General features: G+C 51.6%; 2 protein-coding genes across 2 annotated transcripts in view; one reads left to right on the top strand and one right to left on the bottom strand.

The window, feature by feature from the left end:
- Positions 1 to 181: 181 nt before the first annotated feature.
- Positions 182 to 2,398, bottom strand: LOC131424094 (uncharacterized). Its single transcript, XM_058578486.1, has 3 exons — positions 2,278 to 2,398; positions 1,449 to 1,922; positions 182 to 1,335 (listed from the first exon to the last, which is right to left on the bottom strand). Exons 1-3 carry the CDS (start codon positions 2,396 to 2,398, stop codon positions 182 to 184), a joined length of 1,749 nt encoding a protein of 582 aa, XP_058434469.1.
- Positions 2,399 to 7,624: 5,226 nt separating this feature from the next.
- Positions 7,625 to 19,495, top strand: part of LOC124090919 (transport and Golgi organization protein 1 homolog) — a gene marked incomplete at its 3' end in the record, with an annotated part of 39,461 nt that continues 27,590 nt past the window's right edge. Inside the window, 3 exon segments of the mRNA XM_058578485.1 lie at positions 7,625 to 7,657; positions 8,985 to 9,200; positions 10,949 to 10,998. Of these exon segments, the coding sequence (XP_058434468.1) occupies positions 9,034 to 9,200; positions 10,949 to 10,998 (217 nt within the window).

Genomic DNA, 19,495 nt, shown 5'->3' with positions numbered 1-19,495 from the left:
CCGGCCGCAGCCGCTTCCTTATTCCCCCGAGGTAAGGCAGCGCGGGGGGGTCGGCGGGGGGCCGGTTGGGGGGGTGGTCGGTGTCGGTCGGCATCGGGGGGGGTCGCGGGGGCGGGTCGGTCGAGTGGGGGTGGCAGCCAGGGTGGCGGCCTCGGCCTCGATCCCGGCCGCAGCCGCTTCCTTATTCCCCTGAGGTAAGGCAGGGCGGGGGGGTCGGCGGGGGGGGGGTCGGGTTGGGGGGGTGGTGTTCGGTGTCGGCATCGGTGGGGGGGTCCGCGGGGGGCGGGGTCGGCGTCGGAGTGGGGGTGGCAGCCAGGGTGGCGGCCTTGGCCTCGTTCCCGGCCGCGGCCGCTTCGTTTTTCCCCCGAGGTAAGGCCGCGGCAGGGGGGGGGGTCGGCGGGCGGGCGGGGCGGTCGGGTTGGGGGGTGGTGGTCCGTGTCTGTGTCGGCATCGTTGGGGGGCCGGCGGGGGGCGGGGTCGGCGGGGTGGGGGGGCGTCCGCGTCGGCGTCGGAGTGGGGGTGGCAGCCAGGGTGGCGGCCTCGGCCTCGTTCCCGGCCGCAGCGGCTTCTTATTCCCCCGAGGTAAGGCAGCGGCGGGGGTCGGGGGGGGGTCGGCGGGGGGGGAGTCGGGTTTGGGGGTGGTGGTCGGTGTCGGCATCGGTGGGGGGGTCGGCGGGGGCTGGGTCGGCGGGGTGGGTGGGCGTCGGCGTTGGAGTGGGGGTGGCAGCCAGGGTGGCGGCCTCGGCCTCGTTCCCGGCCGCAGCCGCTTCGTTATTCCCCGAGGTAAGGCAGCGGCGGGGGGGTGGGTCGGCGGGGTGGGGTCGGGTTGGGGGGGTGGTGGTCGGTGTCGGCATCGGTAGGGGGGGTCGGCGGGGGCGGGGTCGGCGGGGTGGTGGGCGTCGCGTCGGAGTGGGGTGGCAGCCAGGGTGGCAGCCTCGGCCTCGTTCCCGGCCGCGCGCTTCGTTATTCCCCGAGGTAAGGCAGCGGCGGGGGGGGGGTCGGCGGGGGGGTTCGGGTTGGGGGGTGGTGGTCGGTGTCGGTGTCGGCATCGGTGGGGGGTCGGCGGGGGCGGGGTCGGCGTCGGAGTGGGGGTGGCAGCCAGGGTGGCGGCCTCGGCCTCGTTCCCGGCCGCAGCCGCTTCGTTATTCCCCGAGGTAAGGCAGCGGGGGGGGGGTCGGCGGGGGGGGGTTCGGGTTGGGGGGTGGTGGTCGTGTACGGTGTCGGCATCGGTAGGGGGGGTCGGCGGGGGCGGGGTCGGCGGGGGGGGGGGGGGCGTCGGAGTTGGGGTGGCAGGCAGGGTGGCGGCCTGGGCCTCGTTCCCGGCCGCAGCCGCTTCTTATTCCCCCGAGGTAAGGCAGCGGCGGGGGGGGGGGGGGGGTCGGCGGGGGGGGGTCGGGTTGGGGGGGTGGTGGTCGGGGTCGGCATCGGTGGGGGGGTCGGCGGGGGGCGGGGTCGGCGGGGTGGGTGGGCGTCGGCGTCGGAGTGGGGGTGGCAGCCAGGGTGGCGGCCTCGGCCTCGTTCCCGGCCGCAGCGGCTTCTTATTCCCCGAGGTAAGGCAGCGGCGGGGGGGGGGGGGGTCGGCCGGGGGGGGGTTCGGGTTGGGGGGTGGTGGTCGGTGTCGGCATCGGTGGGGGGTCGGCGGGGGCGGGTCGGCGGGGTGGTGGGCGTCGGCGTCGGAGTGGGGGTGGCAGCCAGGGTGGCGGCCTCGGCCTCGTTCCCGGCCGCAGCCGCTTCGTTATTCCCCGAGGTAAGGCAGCGGCGGGGGGGGGGTCGGTGGGGGGGGGTTCGGGTTGGGGGGTGGTGGTCGGTGTCGGGGTCGGCATCGGTGGGGGGGTCGGCGGCGGGGGGGGCGGGGTCGGCGTCGGAGTGGGGGTGGCAGCCAGGGTGGCGGCCTCGGCCTCGTTCCCGGCCGCAGCCGCTTCCTTATTCCCCCGAGGTAAGGCAGCGGCGGGGGAGGTGGGCGGGGGGGGGGGGGGTTGGGGGGGGGGGTGGTGTCGGTGTCGGCATCGGTGGGGGGTCGGCGGGGGGCGGGGTCGGCGGGGTGGGTGGGCGTCGGAGTTGGGGTGGCAGCCAGGGTGGCGGCCTCGGCCTCGTTCCCGGCCGCGGCCGCTTCGTTATTCCCCCGAGGTAAGGCGGCGGGGGGGGGGGTCGGCGGGGGGGGGGTCGGGTTGGGGGGGTGGTGGTCGGTGTCGGCATCGGTGGGGGGGTCGGCGGGGGCGGGGTCGGCGGGGTGGGTGGGCGTCGGCGTCGGAGTGGGGTGGCAGCCAGGGTGGCGGCCTGGGCCTCGTTCCCGGCCGCAGCCGCTTCTTATTCCCCCGAGGTAAGGCAGCGGCGGGGGGGGGGGGTGGTCTGCGGGCTTGGGGAGTCGGGTTTGCGGGGTGGTGGTCGGGGTCGGCATCGGTGGGGGGGATCGGCGGGGGCGGGGTCGGCGGGGTGGGTGGGCGTCCGCGTCGGAGTCGGGGTGGCAGCCAGTGTGGCGGCCTCGGCCTCGTTCCCGGCCGCAGCCGCTTCCTTATTCCCCCGAGGTAAGGCAGGGGGGCGGGGGCGGCGGGGGTTCGGTGGGGGGGTGGTCGGTCGTGCGGCATCGGTGGGGGTCGGGGGTCGGCGTCGGAGTGGGGGTGGCAGCCAGTGTGGCAGCCTCGGCCTCGTTCTCGGCCGCAGCCGCTTCCTTATTCCCCTGAGGTAAGGCAGGGCGGGGGGGGGTCTGGGGGGGGGGTCGGGTTGGGGGGGTGGGGGTGGTGTCGGTGTCGGCATCGGTCGGGGGGTCGGCGGGGGGCGGGGTCGGCGTCGGAGTGGGGGTGGCAGCCAGGATGGAAGCCAGGGTGGCTGCCTTGGCCTCGTTCCCGGCCGCGGCCGCTTCGTTTTTCCCCCGAGGTAAGGCCGCGGCAGGGGGGGGGTCGGCGGGCGGGGGGGTCGGGTTGGGGGGGTGGTGGTCCGTGTCTGTGTCGGCATGGGGGGGGTCGGCGGGGGGCGGGGTCGGCGGGGTGGGTGGGCGTCCGCGTCGGCGTCGGAGTGGGGGTGGCAGCCAGGGTGGCGGCCTCGGCCTCGTTCCCGGCCGCAGCGGCTTCTTATTCCCCCGAGGTAAGGCAGCGGCGGGGGGTCGGGTGGGGGTGGTCGGCGGGCTTGGGGAGTCGGGTTTGCGGGGTGGTGGTCGGGGTCGGCATCGGTGGGGGGGTCGGCGGGGGGCGGGGTCGGCGGGGTGGGTGGGCGTCGGCGTCGGAGTGGGGGTGGCAGCCAGGGTGGCGGCCTCGGCCTCGTTCCCGGCCGCAGCCGCTTCCTTATTCCCCGAGGTAAGGCAGCGGCGGGGGGGGGGTCGGCGGGGGGGGGTTCGGGTTGGGGGGGTGGTCGGTGTCGGTGTCGGCATCGGTGGGGGGGTCGGCGGGGGGCGGGGGCGGCGGGGGGAGTGGGCGTCCGCGTCGGAGTGGGGGTGGCAGCCAGGGTGGCGGCCTCGGCCTCGTTCCCGTCCGCCTGCGCTTCGTTATTCCCCCGAGGTAAGGCAGCGGCGGGGGGGGGGGTCGGCGGGGGGGGTTCGGGTTGGGGGGTGGTGGTCGGTGTGGTTGTCGGCATCGGTGGGGGGGTCCGCGGGGGCGGGGTCGGCGTCGGAGTGGGGGTGGCAGCCAGGATTGCGGCCTCGGCCTCGTTCCCGGTCGCAGCCGCTTCCTTATTCCCCTGAGGTAAGGCAGTGGGGGGGGGGGTCGGAGGGGGTGGGTTCGGGTTGGGGGGGTGGTGGTCGGTGTGGTTGTCGGCATCGGTGGGGGGGGTCCGCGGGGGGCGGGGTCGGCGTCGGAGTGGGGGTGGCAGCCAGGGTGGCAGCCAGGGTGGCGGCCTGGGCCTCGTTCCCGGCCGCGGCCGCTTCGTTATTCCCCCGAGGTAAGGCGGCGGGGGGCGGGGGGGGGGTCGGCGGGGGGGGGGGCGGGGGGGTCGGGTTGGGGGGTGGTGGTCCGTGTCTGTGTCGGCATGGGGGGGGGGGCGGCGGGGGGCGGGGTCGGCGGGGTGGGTGGGCGTCCGCGTCGGCGTCGGAGTTGGGGTGGCAGCCAGGGTGGCAGCCAGAGTGGCGGCCTGGGCCTCGTTCCCGGCCGCAGCGGCTTCTTATTCCCCCGAGGTAAGGCAGCGGCGGGGGGTCGGGTGGGGGTGGTCGGCGGGATTGGGGAGTCGGGTTTGCGGGGTGGTGGTCGGGGTCGGCATCGGTGGGGGGGTCGGCATGGGGCGTGGTCGGCGGGGTGAGTGGGCGTCCGCGTCGGAGTGGGGGTGGCAGCCAGGGTGGCAGCCTCGGCCTCGTTCCCTTCCGCCTGCGCTTCGTTATTCCCCCGAGGTAAGGCGGCGGCGGGGGGGGGGGTCTGCGTGGGGGGGGTTCGGGTTTGGGGTGTGGTGGTCGGTGTCGGTGTCGGCATCGGTGGGGGGGTCCGCGGGGGGCGGGGTTGGCGTCGGAGTGCGGGTGGCAGCCAGGGTGGCTGCCTTGGCCTCGTTCCGGGCCGCGGCCGCTTCGTTTTTCCCCCCGAGGTAAGGCCGCGGCAGGGTGGGGGTCGCCGGGGGGCGGGGTCGGCGGGGAGGGTGGGCGTCGGCGTCGGAGTGGGGGTGGCAGCCAGTGTGGCGGCCTCGGCCTCGTTCCCTGTCGCAGCCGCTTCCTTATTCCCCTGAGGTAAGGCAGGGCGGGGGGGGTCGGCGGGGGGGGGTTCGGGTTGGGGGGGTGGTGTTCGGTGTCGGCATCGGTGGGGGGGTCCGCGTGGGGCGGGGTCGGCGTCGGAGTGGGGGTGGCAGCCAGGGTGGAAGCCAGGGTGGCAGCCTGGGCCTCGTTCCCGGCCGCGGCCGCTTCGTTATTCCCCCGAGGTAAGGCCGCGGCAGGGTGGGGGTCGCCGGGGGGCGGGGGTCGGCGGGGGGGTGGGCGTCGGCGTCGGAGTGGGGGTGGCAGCCAGGGTGGCGGCCTCGGCCTCGTTCCCTGTCGCAGCCGCTTCTTATTCCCCTGAGGTAAGGCAGGGCGGGGGGGTCGGCGGGGGGGGGTTCGGGTTGGGGGGGTGGGGGTCGGCGGGGGGGGTCGGCGTGGGGGGGTCGGGTGGGGGCGGGGTCGGTCGGTCGGAGTGGGGGGGGTCGGGGGGGGGCGGGTCGGCGTCGGGTGGGGGTGGCAGCCAGGGTGGCTTCATTATTCTCCCGAGTGAAGGCAGCGGTGGGGGGGGTTTCGGGTTGGGGGGGTGTTCGGTGTCGGTGTCGGCATCGGTGGGGGGGTCGGCGGGGGGCGGGGTCGGCGTCGGAGTGGGGGTGGCAGCCAGGGTGGAAGCCAGGGTGGGTGCCTTGGCCTCGTTCCCGGCCGCGGCCGCTTCGTTTTTCCCCCGAGGTAAGGCAGCGGCGGGGGGGGGTCGGCGGGCGGGGGGGTCGGGTTGGGGGGGTGGTGGTCGGTGTCGTGTCGGCATGGGGGGGTCGGCGGGGGCGGGGTCGGCGGGGTGGGTGGGCGTCGGCGTCGGAGTGGGGGTGGCAGCCAGGGTGGCGGCCTCGTCCTCTTTCCCGGCCGCGGCCGCTTCATTTCCCCGAGGTAAGGCAGCGGGCGGGGGGGGGGGGGGGGGGGGGGGGGGTTCGGGTTGGGGGCGTGGTGGTCGGTGTCGGTGTCTGCATCGTTGGGGGTTGTCGGCGGGGTGGGTGGGCGTCGGCGTCGGAGTGGGGGTGGCAGCCAGGGTGGCGGCCTCGGCCTCATTCCGGGTCGCGTCCGCTTCGTTATTCCCCCGAGGTAAGCAGCGGGGGGGGGGGGGGGCGGCGGAGGGCGGGGTTCGGTTTGGGGGGGGGGTGGTCCGTGTAGGTGTCGGCATCGGTGTGGGGTCGGCGGGGGGGGTCGGCGGGGGGGTTCGGGTTGGGGGGGGTCGGTCGGTGTCGGCATCGGTGGGGGGGTCGGCGGGGGGCGGGGTCGGCGTCGGAGTGGGGGTGGCAGCCAGGGTGGCTTCATTATTCTCCCGAGTGAAGGCAGCGGCGGGGGGCGGTCGGTGGGGGGGGTTTCGGGTTGCGGGGGTGTTGTTCGGTGTCGGTGTCGGCATCGGTGGGGGGGTCGGCGTCGGAGTGGGGGTGGCAGCCAGGGTGGAAGCCAGGATGGGTGCCTTGGCCTCGTTCCCGGCCGCGGCCGCTTCGTTATTCCCCTGAGGTAAGGCAGGGCGGGGGGGGGTCGGGGGGGGGGGTTCGGGTTGGGGGGGTGGTGGTCGGTGTCGGTGTCGGCATCGGTGGGAGGGTCCGCGGGGGGCGGGGTCGGCGTCGGAGTGGGGGTGGCAGCCAGGGCGGCAGCCAGGGTGGCTGCCTTGGCCTCGTTCCCGGCCGCGGCCGCTTCGTTTTTCCCCCGAGGTAAGGCCGCGGCAGGGGGGGGGTCGGCGGGCGGGGGGGTCGGGTTGGGGGGGTGGTGGTCCGTGTCTGTGTCGGCATGGGGGGGGGGTCGGCGGGGGGCGGGGTCGGCGGGGTGGGTGGGCGTCCGCGTCGGCGTCGGAGTGGGGGTGGCAGCCAGGGTGGCGGCCTCGGCCTCGTTCCCGGCCGCAGCGGCTTCTTATTCCCCCGAGGTAAGGCGGCGGGGGGGGTCGGGGGGGGGGTCGGCGGGGGGGGTCGGGTTTGGGGGGGGGTGGTCGTGTCGTGTCGGCATCGGTGGGGGGGTCGGCGGGGCGGGGTCGGCGGGGTGGGTGGGCGTCCGCGTCGGCGTCGGAGTGGGGGTGGCAGCCAGGGTGGCGGCCTCGGCCTCGTTCCCTGCCGCAGCCGCTTTCTTATTCCCCTGAGGGAAGGCAGGGGGTGGTCGGCGGGGGGCCGGGGGTCGGGTTGGGGGGGTGGTGTTTGGTGTGGCTGTCCGCATTGGTGGGGGGGGTCGGCATGGGGCGGGGTCGGCGGGGTGAGTGGGCGTCCGCGTCGGAGTGGGGGTGGCAGCCAGGGTGGCAGCCTCGGCCTCGTTCCCTTCCGCCTGCGTTATTCCCCCGAGGTAAGGCAGCGGCGGGGGGGGGGGGGGGGCGGGGGGGGGTTCGGGTTTGGGGGGTGGTGGTCGGTGTCGGTGTCGGCATCGGTGGGGGGGTCCGCGTGGGGCGGGGTCGGCGTCGGAGTGGGGGTGGCAGCCAGGGTGGCGGCCTCGGCCTCGTTCCCTGTCGCAGCCGCTTCCTTATTCCCCTGAGGTAAGGCAGTGGGGGGGGGTCTGCGGGGGGGTTTCGGGTTGGGGGGGTGGTGGTCGGTGTGGTTGTCGGCATCGGTGGGGGGGGTCGGCGGGGGGCGGGGGCGGCGTCGGAGTGGGGGTGGCAGCCGGGGGGGTGGCAGCCAGGGTGGCGGCCTCGGCCTCGTTCCCGGCCGCGGCCGCTTCCTTATTCCCCCGAGGTAAGGCAGCGGCGGGGGGCGGGGGGTGGGTCGGCGGGGTGGGGTCGGGTTGGGGGGGTGGTGGTCGGTGTCGGCATCGGTAGGGGGTGTCGGCGGGGGCTGGGTCGGCGGGGTGGGTGGGCGTCGGCGTCGGAGTTGGGGTGGCAGCCAGAGTGGCGGCCTGGGCCTCGTTCCCGGCCGCAGCCGGTTCTTATTCCCCCGAGGTAAGGCAGCGGCGCGGGGGGGGGGGTGGCGGGGGGGGGGGTGGCGGGGTGGGTGGGCCTTGGCGTCGGAGTGGGGGTGGCACCCTGGGTGGCGGCCTCGGCCTCGTTCCCGGCCGCCTGCGCTTCGTTATTCCCCCGAGGTAAGGGGGGGGGTCAGCGTTGGCGGGAGGGGGGTGGGCGGGGTCGGCGGGGGGGGGGGTTGGCGTCGGCGTGGTGGTGGCATCCAGGGTGGCAGCGGCGGCGACTTCGGTGGCCTGTTTCCTGCCGTGGCCTGGTTCCTGCCGTGACCTGGTTCCTGCCTTGGCCTCGTTCCTGCCGGGAGTGAGGTCGGCTTTGGGGGCAGCTAGGGCTGTGTTAGCGGCGGCGGTAGCTTCGTTCCCGCCAGGAAGTAGGGCAGCGGGGATGGTGTCCGCGTGGGCTTCAGCCGGGGTGGTGCCGGCGGCAGCCTCATTCCTGCCGCGGGGTAAGGCGGTGGGGCTGGGGTCCGTGTGGGGGGCAGTTAGAGCAGCGGCGGCGGCAGCTACGTTCACGCTGGGCTCCGCACCACCCGGTGTCCGGGAGCTGAGGGTCCTTTTGGCTGCTCCTATTGCTTGGCGGCTGGGGCGCCGAGCTGTCCGTGGGCGGCCCTCCCCACAAAGGGCAGCGGAGCTGCGTGGTCGCTGGCAGCAGCAGCGGCTGGCCTATGAGGGCACAGACATTTGTTGCAGTTCTTGGGGCTTTGTTGTTTTTCCTTGGGCTTTTACCCTTCTTTTCGTTAATTTTGGATAAAATGTCCCCCGTGATGTAAAGATTGAGCAAGGAACTTTCGTGATGTGGGGAGCTTTGCCGAAAGTGCAGGTTGGATTCTGCTTTTCCTATGATGGCGGCTGGATGAATCTTCACTGCTGGCCGTGGAAAAGGATAGAGCAGCTTGTTAGTTGAGTTTTAAATTTCCCAGTGTTGTTTTTAAAGGTTTTACATGCATAGAAGAGGAATGTTCACCTTAAATAAGCATATGAGCGATTAACAGGGTATGTTTTCCTCTGGGAAAGGGAATTTGGTAGCTCTGACCCATGTCAGTCTGTGAATATTTAGACATGCAGTGACTTTTTAACATTTTTTCATAAATGTTATTTGTGAAACATTTCATATATGTTATTTATGAAATTGTTATTTACAGTTATGTTGTTAATACTCCTTGCCTTTAGTTCCCCGGCAAATCTTTTTCATTCCTTGTGAGAAAGTAGACAATTGATAGATTATCCAAGGAATGGAGAAAAATGTGAGTGGGTGATTTCGGACAATCCCTGAGAGCTGGCATTGTAAGATTCATCCTATCCCCAGTAATATTTTCATACAATAAATGTGAACACTTTTGAAGACTTTTTATAGAGATACAGTTTGGGAATGATATTAAGATAAGGAAAAGCTGTTGATTGATTTCTTAGATTAACATTTCTTCCCTCTTCTCTTTTCTCTTTAAAACAGTTTTCCAAGTGATAACTTCATCAAATGGCCAGTGATAAGCAAATGTCCGATGATGACAGCCCCAGCACCAGCAGTGGCAGTTCAAAGTCGGACCAGGAAGACCCTGCTGCTCCAGAGCCTGAAGATCATGAAGAAAGAACCTTCTGCCACCCAGCAGAAGAAGAGCACCAAACTCTCTAGCAAAACCACTGCTAAGTTATCCACTAGTGCTAAAAGGTAACATTGTCAGGTTGTCTTCCAAGCAATTGGATGCTTTTATTTTTACATCAAGAACAATACTCCAGAAATACTTCATGACCAATTTTATTTGTACTTGAATGAATTGTCATCCTTTAGGGGACATGAAAACGTCCTCACTAAAATTATGCTTCTAAGCAAACTTATTCTGTACTTTGGTAATTTCAGGAAGAGTCCTAGAGACTGAATTCTCATCCTGACAGTTTAAGGAGTTGGCCAGGAAAATTTGTGAAACTGAATTAGATGGTATATTGGGGATGTTTCCTTTTGTGAGTTATACTCTTGAGTGAAATTAGCACGTGTCCACGTGGGTGTCAGTCCAGGCATCTGTGGTGGCAGCTTCATAAAAGGAAATGTGTCACTTTTCATGAAAGGAAATGATCAAAAAAGTTTATATTTGCTAAAAAATGTTGAATGTCAGGCCTTGGCTTTTTTTGAAAGCAGATTTTAAATTTGCTTAGTTTTACAAACAAGTCTTTAAATCCTTCATAATAGGTATAATTTTTTTGTAGTTATAGTTATCCCTCCTTGTTCTTGTGAGAACAAATAAAACTGAAAAGTAGCCATTAACAATCTCAGGAGTCACTTTGCTGTTAAAACTTTGCACATCTTTAAAACTCGTGGATGTTCTTGACATAGTAGTGAAAAACAACAGCAGGAAAAAACATTTTGTTGGTTGTAAGTGAAAGATTATTTGTTTCCTGCTGACTTTTATTTTCTATTGATGGCAAAAAAAAATCCATCAATGGGACTCCATTAGTGATAGTGGTTGTATTGAGTAGAACTCTTGTATCAAACATAAAATGTACCTATAGCATTACCTAATGTTGATGTTTTGTTGTTTTTCATTGATCACAACTAAAAGAAAAAGAAAATATAAAAACTGATCAATTATTGCATTTTATTCATGTTCTTATTTTTCTATACATTTTCACCGTCATTTCGCCATTAATCAAACATTAATGAACTTGAGAATATTATATTGAATAGCAGCAGTCTTTGAAATACTTTAAAATTCTTCTCAGTGTGTTGTAATCTTGTGGAGAGAACAATAAACAACTTTTGAAAACATTTTAAGTTTCAAGAAAATCAGAGAAATGCTCTTTTTCCCCTTACCTCAAGGCCCTCTTTCCTCCAAGAGTATGAAATTTACATTTACGGGCTGTACCTAAGATCAGAGAAAAGAAATGGTTAAGTAAGATTGCTAAAATAGTCCTTGGAAGTTTTTCATTGGTTAAATGTATTTGTAAATTTTAAACTCTTTTTAAAACAGATAAAATATTGACAAAACTATTAATGTGCTCTTGCAATAGCTTTCTAATTTTTAGCACACTAAAAGTGTATTGAAGTCATTGTCAAAAATATTCTAGTGCTTTTCCTCCTTCTGTTTTGTCTCGTTTGCATATAAGCTTGAAAAGAGAATTTCTTTGGTAAAAAGAGTTTTAAAATAGATTTTATATCCTTTTGTTGAGTAGTAGTGGAGGACTTTCTCAAATCAGGTGTAAATGACTTACCTATTTCCAGTAGCAAATGAGAAAAAAGCTGAAATTTTCTGTTAAGGAGTTTGGATTATGCCTCTGAGAACAAAGAGGAAGCAGCCATGTTAGCATTACTGAAGGCAAAACCAGCCTTGCATTTACCTGCATGATGGTAGAGGGCATTCTGATTTTCTGGTTATTCTGTAGACTGTCTCAAATCCTTTTTGTCTGTTCCTATTTCACTAACAGAATTCAGAAGGAGCTAGCTGAAATAACCCTTAATCCTCTCCTAACTGCAGGTAAGAAACAAATTTTGTTATTTTGATTTCTAAATTGTGGAACGATATCAGGAGATTAATGTATTATCCTTGTATGTATGTGCAGCAGAAGAGGCTAGCTAGCTATGTTTGCTTCCTTAAAGCTTTGCAAGTTCTTTAAACAAAAATTGCCTAGGTGAATTAAGTTAAATTAGGAGAAAATACTCTTTAGCATGTATCATATATTCTGTACTTATGAATATACTGATCTTGTGCTTCTTGCTGAGATTTGAGTGGTGTTGATTTTTCTGTTGTTTTTCTGTGGAATACATTTATTCACAAGTATTTTGTAGAAACCTGTAAGGTTTTAAGTTTTCAAGTTAGTGCTTGTGTGCAATCTGAACTGATTTTCCAAATTTAGAAATTGTTGAATATGGTGTTACAAAATGTAAAAGCATTAAACAGGAGTATAGTTGTTTCTGTTTGATTTATTCAGTAACTTGCCTAAAGGACAAATTTTATGTGCTAAGCTATGGTTGTAGTTGTTATTTTCTAGAAAACACATAGTTGGAATTATTTACATTTCAAGCAAATATCCTAATGACTTGGGAAAATTCTTAGCAGTAAATTAATTGGAATTGTGAGAAGAATCAAATTCAGTGGAACTCAGAATTTAAGATTGGTTGACAAATTGTATTAAAAGTAGCTGGTTGATTTTTTTTTCATTTGTGTCTTATATAGTGTTCTGTTTATTTTTGAATGGTGACTGTATGGTTGACAAAATTTATCAAATTTAGAGAGCAATATTATAAATAAATTGCATAGAAGTATGTGCTTAAGAATGAGAGGGGAAGGGATGCTAGAATTAAGGCAGTGCTATGATTTGATATAAAAATGTTTTGGTGTTTAACCTGTGTTTTTGGTACAAATTGTGTTTGCTCATGTTGATCAGCACCATCTCTGAAGTCTACTTGAGACATAATAAGGAATAATCCGTTTGCTACTTATTGTGTGTGTTAACCACATCCCCAGATAAGGGGGATCTGATCCTGATTTATCCAGTGAATTAACAGTTTTGCTTATATTTGTAGTCGCAGCCATTTCAGTTTAAAAAGGAGACATGAATGTGAACTAATTATAAACAGAGTGGTATGTCAGATCTCAAAATATTACTTAAAAAGTATACTGCTCAATAGTGTAGCCACTAGCCACATTCTGACTATGGACCAGGTTGTTGTGGTTAGTTGAAAATATGATATGCTGAAAGTGTGAAATGCATACTGGATTTTGAAAACTTAGTACAATTTGTAAAAGAATAAATATTTTAATGATATTTATTACATCTTGAAATAATATTTGGCATGTTTAGTAAGTGTTTTAAAAATTGTATTTTTTATCATTTTAGCATAGATATTAGAAAATTCAAAATTACGTGTGTAACTTGCATTATAATTTCGTTGAACAGTATTGCTTTAGAGAAGAAGTAAATCAGTATTTCTTTTAGCCTTCTAAATGGTGTGTCAAATTTGTACCATTTAGGAGGTCAAGTTAAATTTGCTCTGTGGAAGAATCACTTAACTTTCAGAGTATATTCTGATAATTTCCATTACGAAAGATGTAAAGATCTGTCAATTTAAAACTCACATGTCTTAAAGTTGCATGTCAGGTCAAACGTTTTTAAGGGTTTCTGTTGATTTTCTGCAAATGGCTTAAACCAGTGTATAAATATACATCTAGAGAACATAGTAGACATATTGAATGCTTTCAGAGCAGTAATGTACTGGTACATTTGGTAAAGGAATGTACTTTAAGTGTTTAACCCAGGACTGTTTCCACAAGGTCACAGGATTATTTTAGATGGAGTAAAATAATCTAAAATAATAATAATATTTCTGTGAAATAGAAAGTAAGTTTCACTTCTCGCGTATTTTTTCTCTTTATATACCAGATTTCATTTAAGTTCATGAAATAATGCTTAACATTTAGTGATTTAACTAGTGAAGCAGTAAAACTTTGGGCTTGCTTGTGCATAGTAACATGGAATACTTATATCTATTTTCTTTTGTCACAGTCTTTGGTGACTGTTGGCTATTGAAAAGGACATCTTTTAACTTCTCTAGTTCTTTAATATCTGAGTTTCTTTGTGGCTGCGTAAGTGATTCAGGAAAAAAACAAATGTAAAATACAAGTTTCTTAGGAAATCAGAAGTTGTTTCTTACTACTTTGGGGAGAGACTTTTTTCCATATACCTCATATGTAAAATAATGCAGATGCTTTTCTGTGTCTTTGGATTCTTCTGGGTAGAAGGTTAGTTCTTGTAATTTTGATAGAAAAGCCTAAATTTGTATTGTGTTTTTGCTTTCATGCCAGAAAATGCAATAGATTGTGGTATTATATTTCTTTTAACTCATAGCTGCATAAATGAGAATTTTAGCTTTATGGTAGTTGTATTATTTAGATTTGTTAATTTATGTTGTAATTAAAAATGGGATTCCACAATCATAAGTACATTTAGAATTTGTGGGTTAATATTGCATGAGACCTTTGAAACCTTATGCTTGCTACTTCCAGGTGCAATTATTTAATTATGGCTTTTGGTACGGTGTGTGTGTGTGTGTGTGTGTGTGTGTGTGTGTATGTATGTATAAACTTGTCAAAGTATGTGACAGTGTTAATTATCCCTCAGGGAAGAAATGTTAAGTGTATCTGGGTACATTCAGGAAAATGTTGAATGAGATATAGGAAAACCAGAATTACTTGTACTAGGGAGATTTATCTTAAATCCCATCTTTTGTTTTAATTAATTAATTTAATTTCTTCCCTTTTCATGAGGTATAAAAATATAACCAAAACCCATCAGGACAGATTTTATATGGCTAAAAATTCATGCTCTCATGAAAATAGGGGAGAGTTTTTCTGATTTTTCTTGAAGTTCTCAAACACATCTAAATAGTAGATAGAAAAGACAGTGGAATGAGATTACCATCATTACCCTAAGTACACATATAAAGACACAACTAGGGGCTGGGGATGTGGCTCAAGCGGTAGCACACTCGCCTGGCATACCTGGGTCCCCAGGTTATATCCTCAGCACCACATACAAAAACAAAGATGTTGTGTCCGCGGAGAACTAAAAAATAAATATTAAAAAATTCTCTCTCTCTTAATAAAAAAAGGCACAACTGATGTGACTATACTTTGTGTACAACCAGAGATATGAAAAATTGTGTTCCATATGTGTAATATGAATTGTAATGCATTCTGCTGTCATATATAACAAATTAGAATTAAAAATAAATAAACTTTTAAAAAAGGTAAAAAAATGGGAAAATTAGAAACTAATATCGTTCCATGCTGTACATATCACTTCCCTTTCTCAAGTACAATCTGGCACAAAATGTGTTGAGAAGAGATTCCCCTCTAAAGGAAAAAAAAAATCCACTGGGGTTGGGGATATAGCTCAGTTGGAAGAGTACTTGCCTCCTATGCACAAGGCTCTGGGTTCAATCCCCAGCACCACCAAAAAAAAAAAAAAAATCTATGATATTACATGCAATTGCATGAACAAGATTTAAAGAGCCACATAACCATAATGAGAGCACAAAGCACACAAAAGTCTTTCTAGATTCCAATCTAGAAAAAAAAAAAAAACACATATCCCAAGGGAGGAGAACAATGTTCTTGCAATTACTTTTCTCTAAGGTGTATCTTAGTATGGTGATGAATGACCTTCCCCCCTCCCCCAGCACTGAGGATTGAACTGAGAAGTGCTCTACCACTGAGCTACATCTGCAGTTTCATTTAATGTTTGTTTTGTTTTTGTTTTTCTTGAGACAGAGTCTCACCAAGTTGCCCAGGCTCTCCTCAAACTTACCATTCTCCTACCTCAACCTCCTGAGTAGCTAGGATTATAGGCATGCACTATTGTACTGGCTACAAATTATATGTTTTAAATCAGGAAATTGTCATTTAGAGAATATTATTCCCATGAGTCCTTTCTGTATAAATTACTATAGAGCAAGCTTCACACAACCAATTGAAGAGACATTATCATTAATAGGTTATCCTATATTGTAGTTAATTGTATGGAAAAGAAACAATGTAGCAAAAATGAAATCATAAAAACAAAGACATTTCACATAGTAATGTAGATTAAAATGTCATCCAACTATAAATTCCCCCAAAATGCATGGACCAAGATCCTACCCAAGATTGAGACTTGAGGAAGGACTGACTGTATCCTTTAAAGGCACAAACTCATTTTTTCTTCTCTTTGGTACCCTGTGCCACACTGTAAAGAAGCCCAGGCTATCTTGCTGGAGGGAGAGTCCATATGAAGAAAGCCCCTGACATATGAAAGACCACATGGAAAGGGAGACTACATGAAGCCAACAGTCAGCACCTTAGTTCGGGACATAAAAAGCCATTTCAGACCTTGTAGTCTAAATCAGGCGTTCGCTGTATGAGTGAGCCTAGGTGACACTAGAGCAGAACCTTGGTTAAAGTCTTGACTTACAAAATTATGATAAATAAAATGGTTGTTTGTTTGGTAGTGGGGATTGAATTCAGAGGCTCTCGACCACTGAGCCACATCCCTAGCCCTATTTTGTATTTTATTTAGAGACAGTGTGTCACTGAGTTGCTTAGTGCCTCGCCATTACTGAGGCTGGCTTTGAACTCGCGATCCTCCTACCTCAGCCTCCTGAGCCACTGGAATTACAGGTGTGCACCACCACTCCAGGCAAATGGTTATTTTTTTAAAGCTACTAAATTTTGGAATTTTTAAAAATATAGCAATAGATAACTAAAATACTGTTTATTGATGATTTGCAGGGCTTTTATTTAATGACCAGTTTTATTAAAGAATACCCCATTTATTTCTACTGTGATCAGAAAACAAACTGAAATTCAATATTTAAAATTTTTTGAAACTGGCAAAATAATCAATCTTGCAAATTTCCATGAGGACTAGAAAAGAATATATATTCTGGAGTTGTTGGGTATTGTCTGTCAATGTCAATAAGGTTAAGATGGTTGATAGTTTTGTTCAGACTCTTGTATCATTAGTGATTTTTTTATAGTGTTACTGTCAGTTATTAAAAGTGTGTTAAAAATTCAAAGTATGGATTTGTCTCTTCAGTTTTGTCAGCTTTCATATATTTGGGGCATATAAATGTTTGGTTGTATGGTGTCATGTTTCTGTGTTCTTAAAAAACACATTATGATATTATGAAATGTCTTTCTTATTTCTTATAAAACTCTTTATCTTGAATTTAAATTCATCTGATGTTAGTATAGCCTCTGCATTCTTATTGGCTTACTATTCATGATGTATTTTTATCTATTATCTATTTCTTGTTTTCGTTCTATTCATATTTTTATTTAATGTAATTAAATAAAATTACATTAAATAAAAATTAAATTTTATTTAATTTATCCATTTGCTTTTAGCTGTATTGCTTTACATTATTGTTTTAGCAATGTTTCCAGGAATTATGAAATGCATTCTTTAATTTATCACAGTTTTCATAGTTTAAATTGTGATACTTTCTCACATCTCCCCAAGTCTTTTGTGCTTTGTCGTCATACATATTACAGCTGTATACATTTTTTACCTTAGTCATGTTTCCAAGAAATTAAAAGAATAAATATGTATACATATTGCCTTTTATATTTACCTACATTTTACTATTTCTAGTACTTTTCATTTCTGTTTATGGTGCATTGTCTTTAAAAATATCTACCCCAAATTCTTCACATTCCTGTATCATGTTGCTTCTCTCATTATGAAGTAATATCTATTTTCCTACCTGCTGAGTCTGGGCTGGTATTTTGTCTTGTTTTAATGAACAAAATATATTTTTGGTGAAAGTGATGCCATGCCAATCCAAGACCTAACACCTTGGGAAGGTGTATACCTTCTACTTTTATCCTCTAGGAATCCAATCAACAAATAAAAAATTTTAGAATGACTGAATGACTAAAAGCATTTGAGGAGAAAAGCCTGACCCAACCAGTTGAGCTAGCAGACATGTAAACGAAGCTATTTTGTCAGTTCTACCTTTGGTTAAACAATCCCTGCTAAAGGAAACCACATAAGCAGTAATAAATACCTAGAGCAAAGGACCCATCAGGTTATGTAATGCCAAATTATAGAATAAGGAGAAATAACAAAGAATTTTTATTTTAAATCATTAAGTTTATTACACAGTGAACTAAAACACACAGTGCATCTGTTTCTAGCTGGTGGATCATCTCCTTTTATCCTGAAGAGGTTCTTTTAGCATTGTTCATAGTAGATATCTATTGGTATTGAATTTTCTTACTTTTTATTTATTTGAAAATGTCTATTCTGCTTTCAGTTTTGAAGAGTATTTATCCTGGATTAGCAGTTTTTGTCTTCTAGCACCTTAAACCTTTCCATTAACTTTAACCTCTCATTTCTGATAAGATGTCAGCTATTATTTTAGTCATTTTTACCAATGCATAACACACCACTCTTTTCTAATTGCCTTCAAGACCTTTTTCCTCCTAATTGATTATTTACAGTGGACTCTGATGCATCTAGATGTGATTTTCTTTGTAACTAACCTTTGTATCCACTGAGTTTCCTAAATCTGTTAACATCTTTTTTGTTAATTTGGGATAATTTTAGCCATCATTATCTTAAATATTTTTTTCTGTACAACTTATGCCTCTATTCTTTTAGAAATCTAATTATATGTATGTTAGGTCACTTTGTACTGATAGTAACCACGTCTCTATTTTTTTCTTTCTGATTTTTAGACCAGATAATTTTTATTGGTCTATCTCCAAGTTAACTTTTTGTTGTTTTTGCACTATACAATCTGATGATAGATTTGCTTCATGAATTTTTCATTTCAAATACTATACTTTTTATTTCTTTTAAAAGAAATTTTTCATTTATATAGTGACACCCATATCTACTTATTCATTATGATTAAGCTTTTCTTTAACTCCTTGAAATTAGTTATAAAAACTATTTAAATTTTTTTTCTGCTAATCCTAACATCTGGGTCAGCTCATGGAACTTTTTTTATATGTGATATTTTCTCTTGTTCTCATTTTTCTATCTTCTTTGCATTCTGGCAAAATTTAATGATATTCTACATGCCTATAATCCCAGCGACTCAGGAGGCTAAGGCAGGAGGATCAAGAGTTCAAAGCTAGCCTCCGCAACTAAGGGATGCACTTAGCAACTCAATGAGACCCTGTATCTAAATAAAATGCAAAAAAAGGGCTGAGGTTGTGGCTCAATGGTTAAGCACCCCTGGGTTCAATCCCTGGTACCAAAAAAATTTTTTTAATTATATTCTGGTCATTTATAGATGACACATCATAGGAAGTCTGGATTATGTTGTCTTCCTATAAAGGATATTCTGTTTTATGTGTCATGCAGGCTAATTACTGGTAAATTGTTTTGATCATATTAGATTTGGTATTATTATTATTATTATTACTATTATTATTATTATTATTTGGTACCAGAGATTGAACTCAGGGTACTCAATTACTGAGCCACATCCCCAGACCTATTTTGTATTTTACTGAGAGACAGGGTCTTGCTGAGCTGCTTTAGCACCTCGATTTACTAAGGCTGGCTTTGAGCTCGTGATCCTCTTGCTTCATCCACCCCAGTCACTGGGATTATAGGCATATTCCACCGCGCCTGGCTAGGTTTGGTATTTTTCTTTTTTTCCATATTTCAATGGTGCATTATACTTGTACATAATGGTGGGATTTGTTGTTATGTTTTCATACATATGTACAATATAGTGATAAAACTTAGCCAATATCTTTCTCGAGTATTTCTCTTTTACCTGCTTTCCTCTCTCCCCTGATCCCTTTCCTCTATTCTACTGATCTCCCTTTGATTGTCGTGAGATTCCTTTCACACACACACACACCTTTCTTTTCCTTTTTCCTTTCTGGCTGCCACATACATTTTTAGCATGAATCAATTTTGGTTTCAAATTTAGGTCTACCATTTTCCCTTTACTCTTTTGTGTGTGGTTCTTTTTGCTAAGGCTTATTTCTGAACTCTTAATTAAGTACCTGATATACTAGTGAAGCTGCTGCAACCTGACTCTGCTGGGAACCTAATTTCTTCCAACATTGCCATTTAGCATCATCTTCAGTCTCCTTTATAGCAGTCAAACTCTGCTAAGCCTTAAAGAGTCTCATCTGGTACATTCATATCAAAAATGAATTTCCTCCAGGTTTTTAGTATTCTCTCTCTAACACACACACACATAATCACATTGCATACACCATACATAGCTCAGACATTCTTGTCCACAAAATTCCAACCACTATGATAATCTTGCACTTTGATAATTTTCTCCTTAACTCAGTATGACCACCATCTTACTTGAGCTTCATCCCCCTAATTAAGTGTGTTTTGTGCACCAGGCCTACAGTCATGTCTGAAATTAATACCTGAAAATGTTTAGTGTTTCTAGTTTTATACTCTTTTGTGTCAGGAAAACAAATCCAGTACAGTTGATCTATAATAGTT

The sequence above is a fragment of the Marmota monax genome, unplaced genomic scaffold, assembly GCF_021218885.2.
Source record: "Marmota monax isolate L192 unplaced genomic scaffold, Marmota_monax_Labrador192_F-V1.1 WCK01_AAM20220418_F8-fsc00999, whole genome shotgun sequence".
Lineage (NCBI taxonomy): Eukaryota > Metazoa > Chordata > Mammalia > Rodentia > Sciuridae > Marmota > Marmota monax.
The sequence above is the reverse complement of the archived record's forward strand: the minus strand, read 5'-3'. Positions and strand labels throughout refer to the sequence as shown.

Coding starts and splice junctions, on each gene's coding strand:
- LOC131424094 (XM_058578486.1), bottom strand. CDS start 2,398: ATGCCGACCCCGACCACCACCCCGCAAACCCGACTCCCCAAGCCCGCA. Junction 1,923..2,277: donor CGGCCGGGAACGAGGCCCAG/GCCGCCACCCTG, acceptor CGGGGGAATAAG/GAAGCGGCTGCGGCCGGGAA. Junction 1,336..1,448: donor CCACCCACCCCGCCGACCCC/GCCCCCCGCCGA, acceptor CGGGGGAATAAG/AAGCGGCTGCGGCCGGGAAC.